The sequence below is a fragment of the Ornithorhynchus anatinus genome, chromosome 21 (genome assembly GCF_004115215.2).
Source record: "Ornithorhynchus anatinus isolate Pmale09 chromosome 21, mOrnAna1.pri.v4, whole genome shotgun sequence".
NCBI classification, from domain to species: Eukaryota; Metazoa; Chordata; class Mammalia; order Monotremata; family Ornithorhynchidae; genus Ornithorhynchus; species Ornithorhynchus anatinus.
Genome location: NC_041748.1, coordinates 783495 through 805574, shown reverse-complemented (window position 1 = coordinate 805574; position 22080 = coordinate 783495). Strand labels below are relative to the sequence as shown.

The window sequence follows — 22080 nt, the reverse complement described above, 5'->3', positions numbered from 1 at the left end:
GGCGGGGCCGAGGAGGGGGGGCGGCCCGGCGGGGACGGGGGCGGGCGCGGGGACCCGGGGCGGGCCCCGCCGGGTGCCCGCTCGCCGGACCCGCACCCTGGCGCCGCCGTCCCCCGTAGCGACGGCGACGACGTCCGTTAAGCGCTTCGCGCGCTGGGGCGGCGCCGCCGCGCGTTGATCGGGTCGGCCGCGGTCCCCGTCCCCATCTGACGGATGAGGGAACCGGGGCACAGAGGAGCGGAGGGACCTGCCGGAGGTCGCGCGGCGGGCGCCCGCGTGCCCCGCCTCCCGGGCCCCGAGCCCTTTCCGACGGGGAGTGGCGCTTCGAAGGCGGGGAGCGCGCCGGTCCGCCGAATCCCGAGCGGGGGGTCAGAGGCCAAAGGTGGGAGAACCGGGCCCGGGGGGGGGAGGGGCCGAGAGCGTGAGCTGGGGCGGACCGGGAGGAGGGAGCGGACGAGGGGCGAGGGTAAGGAGGTCCCGCCGGGCGACGGGCGGAGGAGCGGGGAGCCGCGCCCCCGAGGACGTTTCGGGAAGGCGATCCGGGGAGACCGGACGCGGGGCGGTCGGCGAGGGAGGCCGTCGCGGTCGGCCGGCGTCGCGGCCCGGGCGCCGAGCCCCCCCCCCCCCCCGCCCGTGCATCCCTCCCGCGCCGCCAGCACGCACCGGGCCCGTGCACACGAAAAGATGTTTATTCGTCAACCACACGACGGTCCGCGGCGGCCGGCGCGGCGCGGGCCCGAGGCCGGGGCGCGCCGGACGGAACCGAATAAATAAAGCGGGGCGGCCGAGGGCCGCCGGGTCGGTCCCGGGCGGGAGACCGGCCCCCGGGGGCCGTCGTGCCCCCCGCGCCCGGGCCGGACGGGCGGGGCGCGGGGGCGAGCGGGGCGGCGGCCGGAGGGCGGGGGCCGAGGCACAGAGACACGAACACACATCACGGCCGGATCCCCCCGGCCCGGTCGCCCGGGGCCGTCCGTCGTCGCGGGCCCCGCCGACGCTCCCCGCCGCGTCCTTCCGGGCGGGAGCCGGCGCGGCGGCACCCGGGCGGGCCTCCGGCCCCGAGGACGGAGCGCGGGGGCGGCCGGGACGTCCGTGGGCGGAGGAGGCCGCCTCCGCGGGGCCGGGAGGCGGGGCGAGGCGGCGGCGCGGAGGGGGCGCGGGCGGCGGGGGGCCCGGCCGGGGCGAGGGCGGGGCGGCGCTCACACGCTCAGAGGCAGCAGGCCCGGGGCCGAGGCGGGTCGGGAGGCGCCGAGGGCGGCCGGGGGGCTCTGGTCAAAGCCGTTTACCGTCCTGCTGGGGGGACACGGGGGGAGGGCGGGGAGAGGGGCTTCAGCGCCCGCGGGCCGGGCTCACCGACCCGCGGCCCGGCCGCGGGACCCCGCCGCCCGCGAGGCCCCGGCTCGGAGGCGCCCGGCCGGCCCCTCGCCCCCTCGGCGCTCCCCGCCCGGGGTCCGGCGGGAGGGGGGCCCGGCCTCCTCTGAGGCGAGAGGCGGTGCCGGGCGGCCCCCCTCCACCGGAGGGGAACGACCCCCCCACTTCGATAGTATTCATCGAGCGCTCACTACGGGCGGAGCGCTACCCCGCTCGCGTGGCCCCGGCCGGGGGCCGCGGCCCCCTCCCACCCGCTGAAGGAACTATTCAGCGGCAGCGGGGGTCTCGCTCCCCGCCTTCCCACCTGGCTCCCCCCGCTCTCCGACCGGGTCCCCGACCCCGTCGGCTTCCTTCCCCTGTCACGTTACGCCCTCCCGAGCGCTCGACGAATACGACCCGGTGACCGGAGACCCAGGGTTGCGCCCGCCCCCCCCCCCCCCGCTCGCAGGCGGTCCTCCCCCTTCGGCTCCCGCGCCCCCGCGGTGGGCTCGGTCTCCCCGGTCGGCCCGGCCGCTAGCGAGCGTCCCCCCGCCCCCGGCCCCGCCTCCTCCTCCAAGTGGCCTCGGACTCTGCCGCTCCGCCCCGGGTAAGAGGAGACGCCCCCAAGTAGCGTCGGGGACCCCGAGCCCCGGGCGGGAGCCGGGCGGGAAGGGGTCGGCGGCCCGCCGGTCCCCGGGGGCGGGGAGGGGGCCGTCCGTAACGACGGGTCACGGGCCCTCCGCCGGAGGCTCCCCCTCGTCCCGGCCGGATCCGGGAAAGACGCGGGCCCCCCTCGGCCTCCCCCTTCGGCCCCGAGAACGCTCCCGCGCCCGGGACGCCACCCGGCCTCCGGGCTCGGCGGGGCGGGGCCGCCGGGAAGGGGGGAAAGTCACTCCCGGCAGCCGCCGGGGGACGGCTCGGGTGGGAGGTTGGGCCGGGAACGCTGGGGTTCCCGGCTCGGGGCGGGAGCGGCGGGCCCGGCCCCGGACGGCGCCCCTCGGCCCTACCGGGCTCCGTCCCGACGGGGCCCTTCCCCGCCCCCCGGTCGGCCGGGCGCCGCGACGGGGACCGCACCGGCGAGGCGGCCGGGAACCGGGGCCGCCGGACGCTCCACCCGCCCCGGCGAGCCCCCTCGCCCCTGCGCTCCCCGGCGCCCGGCCGGGGGCCCCGAGGGCGGCGAGCGCCCTGACGGGCGGAGCGGGCGGAAGCTCCCGCCGGAGGCCCCGGGGGGGGGGGTTAGTGGAAGGAGCCCGCGGCCGCCCCGTGCAGTCGGTCGAGGCGTTAGCGGTCCCCGCCCCGGGCGCCCGCCCCGACCCCGCCAAACAAATCCAGTTACCCAGGAACAACGTAGGGAATATGACCTTTTCTTGCCTGATGAGAAAAGAGGAAACAATGGGCGTGAACGGCGGCGCTCCCCCCGCTCCGCCCCGGGACCTTGACCCCTGCCCCCAGGCCCCGCGCTCCCCGGCCCCGGAGGGCCGACCTCGGGGGGCCGGGGAGGGGCCGTCGGGTCCGTGGGGAGACCCCCGGGCGCCCCGAGGCGGCCCGGGACCCCTCCCCGCCGCGGGGCTCCTCCGGGCCGACGGCCGGGGCCGGCGGGGCGGGGAGGGGGAAGGGGAATCTTCCCCGGAGCCGCCCCCGAGACGGGCCCGCCCCCGGGAGGCGGACGCCGCCCTAGTCCCCGCGGGGCGCCGTCGGGGGGACCCCCGCCCGCCCCCGCTCCGCCCCTTACCCTCTGTCGAAGAAGGTGGCGTGCCCGGCGTGGCAGAACTTGCCGCCGGCCCCGCCGCCGCAGTTGACGCCCGCGGCCACGTGGGCCTTCCGGGAGGCCTGGTCCTTGGCGAAGTTCCTGCAGGCGGCCAGCTTGGACTCCAGGGCCTGCGGGATCGGGGCGGGGGCCGGTTCGGCGGCGGGCCGGAGCCCGCGGGGCCGGGCCTCCCCTCGCCCGGGGGCGCGGGGACCCGGGGGGGGGGGACGGGGAGGGAGCGGCGGCGGAAAGGGCGGGGAAGGCGGGGGGCGGGTCCGGCGGGGGCGGGGGGGCGGGCCCGGGCTTACCCCGACCTTGCGTAGGAGATCCCCCACGATGTTGAGGGCGGAGATCCGGGCGGACGGGGTGAGCGGGCTGGTCCCGAATCCGTTGGGGACGGCTGCGGCGGAGACACGGACGGCGCGCTCGCACCCCCGCTCCGCGTCCCGCCCCCGGCCCCCGGCCCCCGGCCCCCGGCCCCCGGCCCCGGCGGGCCCACCTTTGGGGGAAGGGAAGCCGCCGTCGGGCCCCCGGCCCACGGGCGTGGCCGGCAGAGACAGCGAGGCCTGGACGGCCGAATCCATCTTCTCGCAGTCCAGGGTCGGGGAGCTGGGCACCGACTTGCGGGTCACTTCCTGCTGCCGCTCCCGCACGGCCAGCTCCTGGCGGAGGTCTGCCGAGGGACGGAGGGAATCCCGTCGGGGGCCGGGCCCCGCCGCCCCGCGGCTTCCCGGCCCCGGGGCCGCCGACCCCCCTCGGCCCGCTCCTCCCCGCGGAGGGCGGACCGAGGGGGCCGGGAGGAGCGGGACCGGGCCGGGCCCGCCGCCCGCGGAGGGGCCTCGGTCGTCACGTCGCGACGGGGGGCGGGTTGGGGGCTCTACCCGCCGCGGGCCCCGGGCCCCTCGAGGACGGGGATCGACGAGGACGTCGGGACCCGTTAAGCGCTGGCTACGCGCCGGGCACCGTCCTGAGCGCCGGGGGAGATACGGGGTCGTCGGGGGGGGGGGGTCCCCCGTGGGGCTCACGGTCTCCATCCCCGTTTGACAGACGAGGGAACCGAGGCGCCGAGAGGTGACCCGCCCACGGTCACGCGGCTGCCGGGCGGTGGGGCCGGGATTCGAACCCGTGACCTCTGACCCCCAAGCCTAACTGTGGTAGCTCATGACGCGCTTACCCGTCGAGCGCTTACGGGGTGCCGAGCGCCGTTCTAAGCGCTGCAACGGGATACGAGGTAAGCGGGCTGTCCCAGGTGGGGCTCCCGGTCTTGGGCCCCACGTGACAGGAGGGGTCACCGAGGCCCGGAGGGGTGAAGCGACTCGCCCGGGGTCACACGGTGGCGGGGCCGGGATTCGAACCCACGACCTCTGACCCCCAAGCCCGGGCTCTTCCTACCGAGCCGCGCTGCTCAGGGAGTCCCCTGAGCGCTCGGCGGGGCGCCCCGCGTCCAGCGGGGGCTCGGGAGATGATAACGTCGGTGCCTGTTAAGCGCTCGCTACGTGCAGGGCGCCGTTCTGAGCGCTGGGGGAGACACGGGGTCATCGGGTCGTCCCACGGGGGGCTCCCGGTCTCAATCCCCATTTCCCAGATGAGGTCGCCGAGGCCCAGAGAAGTGACGTGACTCGCCCCCGGTCCCCCGGCTGCGCCGGGATTCCAACTCGGGACCTCCGACTCCCAAGCCCGGCCTGTCTCCACTGAGCCGCGCTCGACTGAGGGAGGGGGAGCTCCCCGAGGTCGGCGACGGTGTCTGGCGACCCGCCGACGTGGTCGGCCGTCGCTCACGGTGCCCGTTGAGCGCTTGGGGGGGGGGGGGGGGGCCGGGCGCCGCCTCGGCCCGGTGGCTCACGCCCGGCGGGCGCTCGGTAGATACTACCGACGGGCAGGGCGTGAGCTCCTCGAGCGTAGGGGGCGCGTCTCCCATCCGACCCTCCCGGGGGCCCGTTGGGCGTCCCGCGGTAAACGCGATTATCGATCGAGAGGTCGTGGGCTCCTCGAGGACGGGGTCGTCCCTCCCGAGTACCTCTCGCTTCGTCCTTTAGCCTCTGGACGGAGACCAGCAGCGACTCCTTCTCGTCCAGCTCGCTCTCCAAGAAGGCGTTGCGCTCGATGGCCTGGTTCAGCCGCTGCTCGAAGTCCTCCAGGGAGACGATGGTGGCCCTGGAAGCACAGCCCGCCCCCCGCGCGGGGTCCCGGGTCAGCGCGGCGCTCTCCCCGCCCGGAGGACCCGCACCGGGCCCGGGGGCGGCGGATCCTCGAGCTCGGGGATCGGGGTCCGCCGGGCCGCGCTCTCCTCGGCGCTCGCTACCGATCCGAGGCCCGGCGGCGGCGAGAGGACGGGCCGGCGGGGCTGGGGGGGGAGTCGGACCGATTCCCCCGGTGACCGCAGCCGGACCCGCCCTCTCGGTTTCCGTGGCGGGGGGGGGGGGGGTCTCGTTGCGCCGCCGCCTCCGGGAGGGCGCCCGGCTCTTTTCCGACCCTAAAACGGCCCTGGGCGGTGACTTACGGTTGGGCTCCGCGGTCTCTCTGGGGCTCTTCCAACTCAGGGAGACAATACTACGGGTCTACCGCCGGCACGCGGCGGGGCCTAGTGGAAAGAGCGCGGGACCGGGAGTCGGGCCCGGCCCCGGGCGCGGGGGCCCGCCGCCGCTTGCCTGCCGTGGGGCCGAGGGCGGCTCCCTCCGCCTCTCCGGGCCTCGGTTTCCTCCTCCGGAGGACGGGGAGAGGAGACCCCGTCCTCCCTCCCTCGAGGGCGGCCCCGGCTCCCGGAGGACGGCGGTCGGGGGCCGCCCGCCGGCCGGGCCTCTCGGGGCCCCGTCGCCGGGGCGGTTGGCGCTCTCTCCCCCCTCCGGCTACGGAGCGGGGACCCGGGGGGCCCTCGGGGGGAGCGGCGGGCGGCGGGACCCACCTCTTGGCTCGCTCCAGGTCGTCGTTGGCCTGCTCCAGCTCCCGGACGTACTTGTGCAGCTGGTCTCGGATGGCCCTGGTCTGGCTCAGGTCCCCTTCCAGCACCGACACCTGCTTGTAGCTCTGCGCGTACTGGTGGTCCAGCTTCTCCTGCGGGCGGAGCGGGGGCTTCGGGGGCGCCGCGGGGAGGACCCGCCGGGACCCCGATGCGGCCAGGGGGCGGCTCCCCGCCGTCCCCTCCCGGCCCCCCGCCGCGCTCCCGGGGGGGCCGTTACCTTCAAGGTCTCCACCTCGTACTTGAGCCTCTGGTTGTCGGCCTGCAGGTCGCGGTTGCGCTGCTCGGCCTGCACCAGCTGGGCCTCCAGCTCGGCCTCCAGCTCCCGGCTTCCTTCCTGGAATTCCAGCAGCTCGTCCCGGGCTTCCTGGAAGCTGCGCGGGAGACGGGAGACGGGGTGTCCCGCCCGCCGGAGGGGAAGGAGCCCCGGGTCGGCGGGACCCCCGGGGGGGGGGGGGTGGAGCCTGGGCCGGTCGCTTCCCTTCCCCGGGCGGGCCTCATCCGTGAAATGGGGGCCGAAACGCCCGCGCGGCACGGGGACCGCGTCCGACTCGCTCGGACCGATGCACCCCGGCGCTCGGCGCGGTGCCCGGCCCGTAGCGAGTGCTTAACGGATACACCGCTGTCACTGTTATTTCTGTTGTCGTCGTAACTGCTATCCAGGTCTGAAGTGCAGGAACGCGCGCCCGTGAGACGTACCCCACCCCGGGGCGCGGCGTCCGGCGACGGCGGGGCCCCGGTTTCTCGCCGCTGGTTGATGTCTTTTTTTCCAATTTTTATTTTTTATGGAATCCGTTAAGTCATCTCAAGGTGCAAGGCACCGTGCTCGGCACCGGGGTCGACGGAGACTTAATGAGATGGACACCGACCCGCGTGGGGCTCACGACCTTAATGCCCATTTTGCAGACGAGGCACCTCCAGAGAGGTGAAGCGACTCGTCCGAGGTCCCACAGCAGCCGAGTGGTGGAGCGGGGATAATAATAACGATGTCGGCAGTCGTCAGGCGCTTGCTACGCGCGGAGCACCGTTCTAAGCGCCGGGGGAGATGCGGGGTCATCGGGTCGGCCCGCGTGAGGCTCCCGGTTACTCCCCATTTGACGGATGAGGGAACCGAGGCTCAGAGAAGCGAAGCGACTCGCCCGCGCTCAGCCGGCTGACGAGGGGGCAGAGCCGGGATCGGAACCCACGACCCCTGACTCCCAGGCCCGGGCTCTTGCCGCCGAGCCCCGCCGCTTCTCCGGATGAGAACCCGGGTCCCGCTGACGCGCAGGCCGGGGCTCTGATCACGAGGCCAGGCTGCTTCTCGCCCCACGGAACCCATCCGGAGGAGGGGGAGCGGAGGGGGCGTCCTCCGCGTAATCTGGGGTGCGGGAGTCTAAGAGGGGCCGGAGAGCTGGAACGGGACGCGGGTGCCAATCCCGGGGGACGTCTCCGGGGCCGGAGCCGGCCGGGACCCTCCGCCCGGCGCCGGAGGATCGGCCCGCTCGTCGGGCCCAGCGTCTGTCGGGGAAGCGCCACTGGGCGGGGCGCTATACTGGACGCTCGGAGGGGGCCGAACAGGAAGGGGGCGCACCGTGCCCTTCGCGGAGCTCACCGTCCGCGGGGGGACCTGGAAGCCGCCTGCGGGCAGGGCCCGCGTCTAGCAACCCCGGTTGGGCGGGGATCGTCCCTACGGGTCGCCCGACTGTGCATTCCGAGCGCTCGGTACGGTGCTCGGCGCACAGTAGGCGCTCACCGAATACGGCTGAACGCACCAATGAACGCCGTGCTCCTTCGGGGCGCTGGGCGCGGAGCAGGTGCTCCGCCGAGAGTACTGACGGGGGAACCGAGGCGCGGTGAGTCCAAGGCAAGGGGACAGGGAGCGGAACGCGAGCGGCCACCGAATCGACGCTCACACGGAACGGGGGACCGCAGGCGGGCGCCTGCCGAAGCGGCGGCCGGGGGGACGGATCCAGCGGTGATCGGGGCGCTTATTGATCCGGGGAGGGGCCCCCGGGGGGGAGGCGGGGTCGCGGGAGGGCTCGGGAGATGGGGCGGACCGCGGCCCGGGGCGGCGGGGAGGGACGGGGGCGAGGGGGTCGCGGTCGAGGCGGGACGGTCCGTCTAGTGAAGACAGCCCGGGCGTCTGGAGGGCGCGGTTTCTCGACCCGGCTCTGCCCGGCGCTTTCCGCGGGACCCGGGGCCGGTCGCTCGGCTTCTCTGGGCCTCCGCTTCCTCCGCGAACGGGGGGAGAAGATGCCTCTTCTCCGCAGGGGAGGCCCGCGTGGGGCGGGGATCGGGTCTAACCTCGTCGGTCAGCGGACGTCGTAAAAGAACGAAGAGGGAGCGAGCCGCGGCCAAGCGGGAGGCGGGAGCGGGTGAGAGGGGGAGAGAGAAGCGGGAGCGCGCCGCGGCCCTCGTTCGGGGGTTTCGGCTCCAGGAGGAGGTGGATGAGCAACCCCTGGGGATCAGAAGCGGCGTGGCTATGAGAGGCGGCGTGGCTCAGTGCCAAGTGGCCGGCGTGGGAGTCGCGGGTCACGGGTTCCGATCCCGGCCCCGCCACCCGTCAGCCGGGTGACCGCGGGCGAGTCGCTTCACGTCTCCGGGCCTCGGTTCCCTCATCCGTCCAATGGGGATTAACCGGGAGCCTCCCGTGGGACACCCCGACGACCCCCGTCTCTCCCCCGGCGCTGGGGACGGTGCTCGGCACGCAGCGAGCGCTTAACCGATACCAACGTTATTATTTCTGAGGCGGCAGGAGGCGAGAGAGAGGAACTGAGTTCTGATCCCGCCTCAGTCACCTGACCGCTGGGCGACCCGGGGCAAATGGCTACACCCCATCTCCGCACCCAGAAAACGGGGATTCGATACCCGCCCTCCTTCCCTCTTAATCGTAATAATAATGTCGCTATCGGTTAAGCGCTTACTAGGTGCAGAGCACTGTTCTAAGCGCTGGGTCATCAGGTTGGCCCCCGTGAGGCTCCCAGTCGACCCCCATTTTACAGATGAGGGAACCGAGAAGTGACTCGCCCACCGTCCCCCAGCTGCCCAGGGGCAGAGCGGGGATTCGAACCCATGACCTCTGACTGCCCAGCCCGGGCTCTTTCCACCGAGCCGCGCTAGACCTCGCGCTCCGGAGATCAGCCCCAGCGTCTGGCACGTAGGAGGCGCGGATGTACGGTTTTAGGAAGAACGAGAGAGCCGGGGTGAAGTGGGAATAGGAAGCAGGGGGCAGCCGGGGGAACGTTTCAGGAGTTTCTGCTTGAGGAGGAAGAGGCGGATGAGCAACCTTGGAGGTTTCTGAGGAGTTGGGGGAGAGAGGCCGGAGCCCGGAGCGGTGTTCGAATCCCGGCTCGGCCCCCCGACGGCTGCGGGCCCTCGGGCGTGTCGCTTCCCTGCCCTGGGCCTCAGTCTCCCCGCCCAGAGAAACAGGGATTCGATCCCCGTCCCGCCTCCTCCTCGGATCCCCGGCCCCCTGTGCGTCGGCGACCGCCTGACCCCGTTAACTCCGACCTGCGGAGGGGCGGCGCGGCTCAGCCGCAAGAGGCCGGGCAGGCAGGGGTCGTGGGTTCGGATCCCCGCTCTGCCCCCCCGTCAGCTGCGCGGCTCGGGGCGGGTCGCTTCACCGCTCCGGGCCTCGGCGACCTCATCTGCAAAACGGGGGTGAAGCCTGGGAGCCCCACGGGGGACGACCCGACGGCCTCGGACCCATCCGGGCGCTCAGGACGCCGTCGTCGCTACTGTTGTTATTAATTCGGTACTTGGAACGGTGTCCGATGGACGGTAAGCTCTTAATAGGGTAAAGAAAAAGGAGGTGAGCTGGGGTGAGGCGGGAGTTGGGAGCGGGTAAGAGGGAGAGCTCTCCCCTGCTTCCTGTTCCCACTTCACCCCGGCTCACTTTTTTCTCCTAAAACCGTACATCCGCGCTTCCTACGTGCCAGACGCTGGGCTGCTCTCCGGAGCCCGAGGCCTGGCGCGGCTCGGTGGAAAGAGCCCGGGCTGGGGAGTTGGAGGTCATGGGTTCGAATCCCCGCTCTGCCCCTCGGCAGCTGGGGGACGGTGGGCGAGTCACTTCGCCTCTCGGGGCCGGACGGGCCCGCGGGGTCGGGAGTTCCCGCTCGAGGCGGCGGCCGACGAGCCACCCCCGGAGGTTTCCGACGGGTCGGAGGAGCCGGGTTCTCATCCCGGCTCGGCCGCCCGACCGCCGGGTGACCTTGGGCGAGTGGCTTCGCTCCGCTGGGCCCCGCGTCCGGAAAATGGGGCTTCGGCAGCCGCTCTTACTCCTTCTCTGACGGTGAGCCCCGGGTGCGACGGAAGCCGCGTCCCACCCGAGCGGACCGGCTGCGCCTCGGCGTGCGGTGCGGGGCCTTGGCCCAGAGCAAGCTTTTCGCGACGCTACTTTGTTTTTATTATCACGATCGTTCTCCTCGTCGCTAGGGATCGGAGGTCAGGCGCGATCCCGGCGCCGGCCGAAGCCGCTGGCGAGCTCCCGGAGGAAGGGGCCGCGTGGAAGCGAGTGGGGGGGGGTCCAGGACCGAGTTGGGGGGGGGGGGGGGGGCGGGAAAGGAGCCACCGAAACGATCTCAAAAGGGGGCGGCCAGAGCCGTTTTCCTGCTTCGCTTTTATGGTATTTAAGTGCCAAGCGGGGTGGGTAGATAGAAATCAAGGTGGTCGAACGCCGTTCCGCCAAATAATAATAATGATAATTGTGATATTAAGTGCTCCCCGTGGGCCGGGCGCTCTGTCAGACGGCGAGCCCGTCGCCGGGCAGGGCCCGTCTCTACCTGTTGTCCAACCGTACGTTCCAAGTGCTCGGGACAGGGCTCGGCGCAGAGCAAGCGCTCAGTAAATACCCCCGAAGCGCCGCGGTGGATATAAGCCAACGAGGTAGGAAAGAGTCCCCGTCCCACACACGGCTTGAATCCGTGAGACGAGGGAACGGCGCCGTCGAGCGACCGGCCCGAGGCCCCGCGGCGGAGGGGCGGCGGAGCCGGGATCGGGACCCGGGTCCCACCGGGTCCCGGGCCGCGCCGCTCCCCTTCCGGCCTCGTCGACCAGGCGGGACGGCCTTCCCGGGAGGAGGCCCGGGGTTCGAAGCGGCTGTGGGGGGTCAGGGTGGGGTCGGGGGGTCGGCGGGGGCGGACGCCGGGGTGGCGAGGGGCCGTCGACAGAGGGGAAGGGGCGGCGGAGGCGGGGGTCGAGGACGCGGAGGGGGCCCGGGGAAGGCTCGGGGAGGGCGGGAGCGGGCGCCCGACGAGGGGCCGAGCCGGTACCTCTGCTTATACTTGAGGAAGAGTCGCTTCCAGTGGGCGGTCTCCTCCTTCGGGCTGGAGAAGTCCGGCGTCTCTTCGCTCTCCATGGTCACCTGGCCCGGGAGGGGAGCGGGCGCTGAGGGCCGGGGTCCCGGGAGCCCCGCCGGGCCTCGGCCTCTCCCCGGGAAGACCCTCCCGCCGGAGGCCGCGGCCCGGGGACCCCGCAAGCGGGCCGGGGGCGGCGGGAAGCTCCGCTCCGTCCCACGGCCCACCTCCGAGGGGGCACGGGGGTCCGCCGAGGCGGGGCCCCCTTCCCTCTCCCGCTCTCGACCGGCCTGCCTCCCCGCCGCGAGGTCACTCCGGAGCCGGGCGCAGAGACCGGAACGCGCCCGGCCGGTCGGGCCGGGCCGACCGGTGGGCGTGGGGCCGGTGACGCGGCCCGGGGCTCCCGAAGGAATGTCCCTGCTCGGGTTCCTCGGCGCTGGGCGCGACGGGGAGGCGCCCGCCCCCGGGTCCCTCCTCCTCCGGGGGCCGCTGGCCACAGGTGAGGCACGGGAGGCTCCCCCAAAACCGGCCTCCGCGGCCCCCGCCGAGACCCGTCCACGTCCCCCGCCGGGCATCTGGACGCCCCCGGGCGGATGGAAGCCGAAACCGGGCGGTTAATGGTACTTACTGAGCGCTTCCCGGGGTCTTTTCTCATGGCAGGAGGTGCCTGATTTCCCACGTGCCAGACGCTGTTCTAAGCACTGGGTTAGGTTCGGGGTAATCGGGTTGGACACCGTCCCTGGCCCACGTGGGGACCCCCCCCCCCCCCCCCGTCTTCATCCCCATTTTTCAGATGAGGAAACCGAGGCCCGGAGGAGTCGAGTCACCCGGCCCGAGTCACCCGGCCGGCAGCGGGGCTCGGTGGAAAGAGCCCCGGCTTGGGAGTCGGAGGTCCCGGGTTCTAATCCCCGCTCGGCCACCTGTCAGCTGGGTGACCCGGGGCGAGTCGCTTCACTTCCCCGGGCCTCGGTGACCTCATCCGTCAAATGGGGATGAACCGGGAGCCTCCCGTGGGACCGCCCGATGACCCCCGGATCTCCCCCGGCGCTTAGAACGGCGCTCCGCACGTAGTAAGCGCCTAACAGATACCGACGTTATCATCATCTTCCCTTCCTCCATTTCGCTCCCAGGGCCGGCGGGGGAGCGGGGACCGTCCGGAAGGGTCGGAAGAGCGTCCCGAAGGCCGGGGGTTGACGTTTTAAGATGCCCCGCCGCCCACCGAGGGGGAAGGGAAACTGAAGGGGCGGTGCGGCTCGGGGGATAGGGCGCCGGCCCGGGAGCCCGCGGGTCCCGGGTTCTAATCCCCGTTCTGCCGCCCGACCGCTGCGGGACCCCGGGCGGGTCACTTGACCCGTCCGGGCCTCGGTTCCCTCGTCTGGAAAACGGGGATTAAGCAGCGTGAGCCCCTTGGGGGCGGGGACCGTGTCCAAACCGGTGAGCTTGTATCGACCCTGGCGTTTAGGACGGTGCCTGGCATGTAGTAAGTACCTAACAGGTATTATTATCATTATTATTATTATTATTAAGGAGCCAGCCTGCCCCAAATTGTGCAGCTGCAGCGAGTCCTGGGCGGTGCAATCCAAATATTGTCTCATTCGATAGTATTTATTGAGCGCTGTGTGCGGAGCACCGGACTAAGCGCTCGGAATGGACAATTCGGCAACAGAGAGAGCCCGTCCCTGCCCGATGTCGGGCTCGCAGTTGTCTCTTCTCCGCTGCCTCCCCCCACACTAAGGATTCCTCAAGCGCACCCCCAGATTAGCATTAATCAAAATAATAACAACAACAATGTCGGTATCCGTTAAGCGCTGAGTGCCGAGCGCCGTTCTAAGCGCCGGGGGAGACGCGGGGTCATCGGGTCGTCCCACGGGAGGCTCCCGGTTCATCCCCACTCGACAGACGAGGGACAGAGAAGTGAAGCGACTCGCCCGCGGTCACACAGGCTGACAAGCGGCAGAGCGGGGATCCGAACCCATGGCCGAACCCGGGCCCTTTCCACCGAGCCACGCCGCTTCTCGACGCTACTCATTCAACCCCCGAGAGGTGCTGAGGGGGCCTGAGGTCGACTGACCGGGCGTTACAGTCGGACAGAGTCCATCCCACCCCGGACCCGGGCCCCGGAGGGGGATCCCCGGCCCCTCTTCTAGGTGAGGAAACTGAGGCCCAGAGCGGTTCAGTAACCAGTCCCCCCCGAGGACTAGAACCTCTCAACACGCCGATCCTCGAGAGGAACGGCGCGGCTTGGTGGCAAGAGGCCGGGCTTGGGAGTCGGAGGTCCCGAGTTCTAATCCCCCCCCCGCCGCCGCTCAGCTGTGTGACCTCGGGTCACTTAACTTGGCTGTGCCTCAGTTTCCTCGTCTGTAAAATGGCGATTAAAAGTGTGAGCCCCACGTGGGGCAGCCTGGTTACCTTGTATCTACCCCAGCGCTTAACGCCCGCAGTGAGCACTTAAATACCATAATTATTATTAATAAACATGACGGATATCGGTTTTCTCTTGAACAGGGGCGTTCAGAAAAGCTCACAAGGGGAGAGGGTCTCTTTTGGGTGAGGGTCTGACACTAGAACGGTGAGAAGGATCCACGGGGATGTCACCGAGCGTCATCTCCGTCCCGTGCCCCCGGGGGGGAAACCGAGTCAGGCGCCTTTTCTAGCCCCCCGTCACGAGGAGCAGCGGCACGGCACAGTGCCGAGAGGACCGGCCTGGGAGTCGGAGGGTCCTGGGTTCTAATCCCTGCTCCTCCACTTGTCTGCCGGGTGACCTCGGCTAAGTCGTTTCGCGTCTCTGGGCCTCAGTTCCCTCACCTGGAAAATGGGGATTGAGACTGGGAGCCCCAGGCGGGGCAGGGGCCGCGTCCAACTCGACCGTAAGCCCCGCGTGGGTCAAGACCGTCTCTCTTGATCGCTCAGTTGTACTTTCCAAGCGCTTAGTCCAGCGCTCCGCACACGGCGAGCGCTCACTAAGTTCAACTGAATGAATCTCCTCGGCTTAGTGGCAAGAGGCCGGGCGTGGGAGCCGGGGGACGTGGGTTCGAATCCCGGCTCCGCCCCTAGTCAGCTGGGTGACCTTGGGCAAGTCACTTCACTTCTCTGGGCCTCAGTGACCTCATCTGTCAAATGGGGATGAAGACTGGGAGCCTCACGTGGGACGACCCGATCACCTGGTATCTCCCCCGGCGCTTAGAACAGGGCTTGGCACAGAGTGAGCGCTTAACAAATGCCATCACTATTATTAATTATTTTGATGGTAGTGATGCCTACTTGTTTGGTTTCGGTGTCTGTCTCCCCCTTCTAGACTGTGAGCATAACAGTGTGACTGTGAGCCATGATAATGCTACTTGTTAAGCGCTTATTCATTCAATGGTATTTATTGAGCGCTCACTATGTGCAGAGCCCTGTGCTAAGCGCTTGGAAAGGACAATTCGGCAACGGGTAGAGACCGTCCCTGCCCGCTGTCGGGCTCACGGTCTAATCGACTTACTAAAAGGTCTATCATTAATAGAGTAATAAGTAATTTACACCAATATATGTTTATTAATGACGTGTAGATGTCTATGATTCTCTTGATCTCTTTTGATGGTAGCGATGAGCCCGTCACTGGGCAGGGATCGTCTCTATCTGTTGCCGAATTGTCCATTCCAAGCGCTTAATACAGTGCTCTGCACGTAGTGAGCGCTCAGTAAATACTACTGAATGAACGAATGTACACCAATATACCTGTTTATTAATGTTGTGTAGACATCTGATTCTCTTGACCTCTTTTGATGGTAGCGATGAGCCCGTCACTGGGCAGGGATCGTCTCTATCTGTTGCCGACTTGTCCATTCCAAGCGCTTAATACAGTGCTCTGCACGTAGTGAGCGCTCAGTAAATACTACTGAATGAAAATACTATTGAATAGTTGTTTGGTTTTGGTGTCTGTCTCCCCTTTCTCGACTGTGAGCATAAAAATACGTGACTGAGAGCCATAATTATGTGTTTATTAATGCTGTCGATATCTATGATTCTGTTGATCTGTTAATGCCTACTTGTGTATTATTTTTGCTTGGTTTTGGCGTCTACTTCTTTGGCGTTGCCGTCCGTCTCCCCGCTTCTAGACTGTGAGCATAATAATTTTTGATTGTGAGCCATAATAATGTGTTTATTAATGCTGTGTCTGAACCTGTGACTCTATCGATCTCTGTCGATGCCTACTTGTTGATTATTATTGTTTGGTTTTGGTGTCTACTTCTTTGGCGTTGCCGTCCGTCTCCCCCTTTCTAGACTGTGAGCGTAATAATACGTGATTGAGAGCCATAATAATGCGTTTATTAATGCTGTGTCTAAATCTGTGATTCTATCGATCTCTGCTGATGCCTACCTGTTTGGTTTTGGTGTCTGTCTTCGCCTTCTAGACTGCGAGCGTAATAAGATGTGATCGAGAGCCATAATTATGGGTTTATTAATGCCGCGTCGATATCTCCGATTCTCTTGATCTCTACTGATGCCCGCTTGTTTGGTTTTGCCATCCGTCGCCCCCCCTCTAGACCTTGAGCATGATGATACGTGACCGAGAGCCATAATAATGGGTTTATCGACGCTGTCGATATCTGTGATTCTACTGATCTCTATTAATGCCTACTTGTTGATTATTATTGTTTGGTTTTGGTGTCTACTTCTTTGGTGTTGCCCTCCGTCTCCCCCTTTCTAGACTGTGAGCATAAAAATATGTGATTGTGAGCCAGAATAATGTGTTTATTAATGCTGTGCCTAAAACTGTGATTCTATTGATCTCTGCTGATGCCTATTTGTTTGGTTTTGGTGTCTGTCTCCCCCTTCTAGACTGTGAGCGTAATAAGATGTGACCGCGAGCCATAATTACGTGTGTATTAATGCCGTGTCGACATCTACGATTCCGTTGATCTCTGTGGAGGCCTACTTCTTTGGTTTTGGTGTCTGTCTCCCCCTTCTAGACTGGGAGCGTAATAATACGTGACTGAGAGCCATAATAATGTGTTTATTAATGCGGCGTCGATATCTACGATTCTACTGATCTCTGTTGACGCCTGACTGCTTCTCCGGTGTTGCCGTCCCTCTCCCCCTTCTAGACTGCGAGAATAATATGGGACTGTGACACCATAATGTGTTTATTAATGTTATGTCTAAATCTGTGATTCTATTGATCTCTATTGATGCCTACTTTTTTGGCTTTGGTGTCTGTCTCCCCCTTCTAGACCGTCAGCGTAAAGATTTGCGACCGAGAGCTATAATAATGTGTTTATTAATGCCGTGTCTACGACTCTATTGATGCCTGATTACATCTTTGGTTTGGGTGTCCGTCTCCCCCCCTTCTAGCCTGTGAGCGTAATAATATGTGACTGAGAGCCACGATAATGTGTTTATTAATGCCGTGTCGATATCGGATTCTATTCATTCATTCGGTAGTATTTATTGAGCGCTTACTCTGTGCAGAGCACTGTACTAAGCGCTTGGAATAACAATTGGGCAACAGATAGAGACCCTCCCTGCCCACTGACGGGCTCACGGTCCGGCTCAGTGGCAAGAGCCCGGGCTTGGGAGTCGGAGGTCATGGGTTCGAATCCCAGCTCTGCCCCTTGTCAGCTGGGTGACTGTGGGCGCGTCCCTTCACTTCTCTGGGCCTCAGTGACCTCATCTGTCAAATGGGGATGAAGACCGGGAGCCTCACGGGAGACGACCCGATGACCCTGGATCTCCCCCAGCGCTCAGAACGGTGCTCGGCACAGAGTAAGCGCTTAACAAATACCATAATAATAATAATAATTATTATTATTAATTGGGGCAAACAGATGGACAAAAACAACTTATTCACGATAAACAGAATCAAGGGGATGGGCACCTCATTAACGAAAATAAATGGGGTAATAAAAATATATACTATTCTATTCGATGCTATTGATCTCTCTTGATGCCTGTCTACCCTCTTCTAGGCTGTGGCCCGTCTTTGGGCGCGTCCGGTCTCTCCCTGGGGCCCTAATGGGAAGAAAACAAAAAAAAAAAAAATGGTATTTGCCAAGCGCTTACAATGTGCCGAGCACTGTTCTAAGCGCTGGGGTAATCACACCGAGTCCCACGTGGGGCTCACATTTATTTATTTATTTTTCAATCCCCATTTTTGCAGAGAAGGTCACCGCGGCCCAGAGAATCATCATCGTGTTGGTGTTTGTGAAGCGCTTACTAGGTGCAGAGCACTGTTCTAAGCGCTGGGGGAGATACAGGGTCATCGTAATAATAATGATGTTGGTCTCTGTTAAGCGCTTACTAGGTGCAGAGCACTGTTCTAAGCGCTGGGGAGGATAAAGGGTCATCATCATAATAATAATAACGTTGGTATTTAAGCGCTTACTAGGTGCAGAGCACTGTTCTAAGTGCTGGGGAGGATGCAGGGTCATAATAATAACAATAATAATGATGTTGGTAGGTGTTAAGCGCTTACTAAGTGCAGAGCACTGTTCTAAGCGCTGGGGGAGATCCGGGGTCATAATAATAACAGTAACGTTGGTATTTAAGCGCTAACTAGGTGCAGAGCACTGTTCTAACTGCTGGGGAGGATACAGGGTCATGATAATAATGTTGGTATTTGTTAAGCGCTTCCTAGGTGCAGAGCACTGTTGTAAGCGCTGGGGGAGATACCGGGTCATAATAATAATGATAATGTTGGTCTTTGTTAAGCGCTTCCTAGGTACCGAGCACTGTGCTAAGCGCTGGGGGAGGATGCAGGGTCATCATAATAATGAGGTTGGTATTTGTTAAGCGCTTCCTAGGTGCAGAGCACTGTGCTAAGCGCTGGGGGAGGATGCAGGGTCATCATAATAATGTTATTTGTTAAGCGCTTCCTAGGTGCAGAGCACTGTGCTAAGCGCTGAGGGAGATACAGGCTCACCATCATCATCATAATAATAATGTTGGTATTTGTTAAGCGCTTCCTAGGTGCAGAGCACTGTTCTAAGCGCTGGGGAAGACACAGGGTCATCAATAATAATAATGTTGGTATTTAAGCGCTTCCTAGGTGCAGAGCACTGTGCTAAGCGCTGGAAGAGGATGCAGGGTCATCATCATAATAATGACGATGCTGGTCTTTGTTAAGCGCTTACTGGGTGCAGAGCACTGTGCTAAGCGCTGGGGAAGACACAGGGTCATGAATAATAATGATGTTGGTATTTGTTAAGCGCTTCCTAGGTGCAGAGCACTGTGCTAAGCGCTGGGGAAGTTGCAGGGTCATCATAATAATCATGTTGGTCTTTGTTAAGCGCTTCCTAAGCGCAGAGCACTGTGCTAAGCGCTGGGGAGGATGCAGGGTCATCATCATAACAATGTTGGTGAAGCGCTTCCTAGGTGCAGAGCACTGTGCTAAGCGCTGGGGAGGATGCAGTCATAATAATGTTGGTATTTGTTAAGCGCTTCCTAGGTGCAGAGCACTGTGCTAAGCGCTGGAAGAGGATGCGGGGTCATCATCATAATAATGATGATGCTGGTCTTTGTTAAGCGCTTACTGGGTGCAGAGCACTGTGCTAAGCGCTGGGGGAGACGCAGGGTCATCATCATAATGGTGTAGGTATTTGTTAAGCGCTTCCTAGGTGCAGAGCACTGTGCTAAGCGCTGGGGGAGACGCAGGGTCATCATCATAATGGTGTAGGTATTTGTTAAGCGCTTCCTAGGTGCAGAGCACTGTGCTAAGCGCTGGGGAGGATGCAGGGTCATCATAATAATAACGTTGGCATGCTTTAAGCGCTTCCTAGGTGCAGAGCACTGTGCTAAGCGCTGGAAGAGGATGCGGGGTCATCATCATAATAATGATGATGCTGGTCTTTGTTAAGCGCTTACTGGGTGCAGAGCACTGTGCTAAGCGCTGGGGGAGACGCAGGGTCATGAATAATAATGATGTTGGTATTTGTTAAGCGCTTCCTAGGTGCAGAGCACTGTGCTAAGCGCTGGGGGAGACGCAGGGTCATCATCATAATGGTGTAGGTATTTGTTAAGCGCTTCCTAGGTGCAGAGCACTGTGCTAAGCGCTGGGGAGGATGCAGGGTCATCATAATAATAACGTTGGCATGCTTTAAGCGCTTCCTAGGTGCAGAGCACTGTGCTAAGCGCTGGAAGAGGATGCGGGGTCATCATCATAATAATGATGATGCTGGTCTTTGTTAAGCGCTTACTGGGTGCAGAGCACTGTGCTAAGCGCTGGGGGAGACGCAGGGTCATGAATAATAATGATGTTGGTATTTGTTAAGCGCTTCCTAGGTGCAGAGCACTGTGCTAAGCGCTGGGGAGGATGCAGGGTCATCATCATAATGGTGTAGGTATTTGTTAAGCGCTTCCTAGGTGGAGAGCACTGTGCTAAGCGCTGGGGAGGATGCAGGGTCATCATAATAATAACGTTGGCATGCTTTAAGCGCTTCCTAGGTGCAGAGCACTGTGCTAAGCGCTGGGGAGGATGCAGGGTCATCATAATAATAACGTTGGCATGCTTTAAGCGCTTCCTAGGTGCAGAGCACTGTGCTAAGCGCTGGGGAGGATGCAGGGTCATCATAATAATAACGTTGGCATGCTTTAAGCGCTTCCTAGGTGCAGAGCACTGTGCTAAGCGCTGGGGAGGATGCAGGGTCATCATAATAATAACGTTGGCATGCTTTAAGCGCTTCCTAGGTGCAGAGCACTGTGCTAAGCGCTGGGGAGGATGCAGGGTCATCATAATAATAACGTTGGCATGCTTTAAGCGCTTCCTAGGTGCAGAGCACTGTGCTAAGCGCTGGGACAGCGCGGGCCCAAGAGGCTGCGGGCCCCGCCCCCCCCACCGGAAGTGACGTGTTCGGGCGGCCCCGAGGGAGGGGGGGGAAGGGCGCGGCTCCTCCCCGGGGACGCGCCGGCGCCCCCCGGCGGCGGCGGAGGGGAGCGCCCGGCCCCCGCCCGTCCGTGCGTCCGGAGGGGTCTCACCTGTCCGGGGTCGGCGGCTCAGCCGCTCATCCTCCGTGCCGGGGGCTGCTCCCGTCCGTCCGTCCGTCCGTCGGTCCGTCCGTCCGCCGCGGGCCTCGGACGCACGTCAGGCGCCGGCGGGGGCGGGGCCCGCTCTGTCACGCGCGCTAGGGACGGGAGGGGGCGCGCGTCGGGGAGGAGGCCTCGGCGCATGCGTACGGGGCAGGGCGGGCCCCCAGCGGACGCGCGCCGGGGAGGGGGCGGAGCAGGCGCAGAAGCGGGGACGGGGAGGGGAAGGCCGGAGCGCGCGCAGAAGCGGGGGTGGGCCGGCGGCCGGAGCATGCGCAGAAGCGGGAAGAAGGAGGCGGCGGCCGGAGCGTACGCAGAAGCGGGGAAGGGGGAGGCTGCGGCGGGAGCATGCGCAGAAGCGGGGGGGGCGGCGGGGGGGAGGCCGGAGCATGCGCAGAAACGGGAAAAGGGAGGCGGCGGCCGGAGCATGCGCAGAAACGGGAAAAAAAAGGGAGGCGGCGGCCGGAGCATGCGCAGAAACGGGAAAAGGGCGGTGGCGGCCGGAGCATGCGCAGAAAACGGAAACGGGAGGCTGCGGCCGGAGCATGCGCAGAAACGTGAAAAGGGCGGTGGCGGCCGGAGCATGCGCAGGAAACGGGAGGCTGCGGCCGGAGCATGCGCAGACTGATCTTAATAATGTTGGTATTTGGTCCAGTCATTCATTCAATAGTATTTATTGAGCGCTTACTATGGGCAGAGCACTGTACTAAGCGCTTGCAATTTTTAAGCGCTTACTATGTGCCTAGCACCGTTCTAAGTGCTGGGGTAGGTAAAAGGTGATCAGGTTGTTCATTCATTCAATAGTATTTATTGAGCGCTTCCTAGGTGCAGAGCACTGTACTAAACGCTTGGAATGGACAGATCGGTAACAGAGACAGTCCCTGCCCTTTGACGGGCTTGTAGTCTAATCACGGGCTTGTCCCACGAAGGGCTCCCCGTCTTCATCCCCATTTTACAGAGGAGGGAACTGAGGCCCAGAAATGTGACGTGCCCATGGTCACACAGCTGACAGAGGCAGGATTAGAACCCATGACCTCCGACTCCCAAGGCCGGGCTCTTTCCACCGAGCCACGCTGCTGATTCTGTGACGTACAAATGGGCGGGGAGGAAGGTGGTGTCTGGAGCGGTCATTCCTATTTATTGAGCGCTTACTGGGCGCAGGACACTGTACTGAGCGCTTGGAAAGTACAATTCGGCAGCAGATACAGATAATCCCTACCCAACAACGGGCTCACAATCTACAAGAGGGAGGCAGACCACCTAACAAGTAGCCAGGCAGTAATTATGGCATTTGTTAAGCGCTTACTAGGTGCCAAGCACTGTTCTAAGCGCTGGGGCAGATAATATAATAATAATGTTGGCATTTGTTAAGCGCTTACTATGTGCAGAGCACTGTTCTAAGCACTGGGGTAAACACAGGGGAATCGGGTTGTCCCACGTGGGGCTCACAGACAATCCCCATTTTCCAGATGAGGGGACTGAGGCCCAGAGAAGTGAAGTGACTCGCCCACAGTCACCCAGCTGACAAGTGGCAGAGCTGGGATTCGAACTCATGAGCCCTGACTCCAAAGCCCGTGCTCTTTCCACTGCACCACGCTGCTTCTCGACATTATAATAAATAATAATAATAATGTTGGTATTTGTTAAGCGCTTACTATGTGCAGAGCACTGTTCTAAGCGCTGGGGTAAACACAGGGGAATCAGGTTGTCCCACGTGGGGCTCACTGTCTTCATCCCCATTTTCCAGATGACAG

At 64.6% G+C, this 22080-nt stretch overlaps 1 protein-coding gene across 6 annotated transcripts; it reads right to left on the bottom strand.

The window, feature by feature from the left end:
- Positions 1-1163: 1163 nt before the first annotated feature.
- On the bottom strand, positions 1164-20415 carry NDEL1 (nudE neurodevelopment protein 1 like 1). 6 transcript variants are annotated; one of them, XM_029048805.2, is made up of 10 exons: positions 20279-20414; positions 17223-17317; positions 11303-11394; positions 6271-6424; positions 5997-6145; positions 5112-5248; positions 3594-3767; positions 3403-3494; positions 3080-3225; positions 1164-1290 (listed from the first exon to the last, which is right to left on the bottom strand). In XM_029048805.2, the coding sequence occupies exons 3-10, from the start codon at positions 11386-11388 to the stop codon at positions 1197-1199; spliced, it is 1032 nt and encodes a 343-aa protein (XP_028904638.1). In that variant the 5' UTR covers positions 11389-11394; positions 17223-17317; positions 20279-20414; the 3' UTR covers positions 1164-1196. The 6 variants fall into 6 exon arrangements, with proteins under 6 accessions (XP_028904638.1, XP_028904640.1, XP_028904637.1 ...); XM_029048810.2 differs by lacking the exon at positions 17223-17317 and adding an exon at positions 2709-2718 and having other exon boundaries at positions 1190-1287; positions 20279-20412; XM_029048809.2 differs by lacking the exon at positions 17223-17317 and adding an exon at positions 2684-2718 and having other exon boundaries at positions 1202-1290; positions 20279-20413.
- Between the last annotated feature and the right edge of the window lie 1665 nt (positions 20416-22080).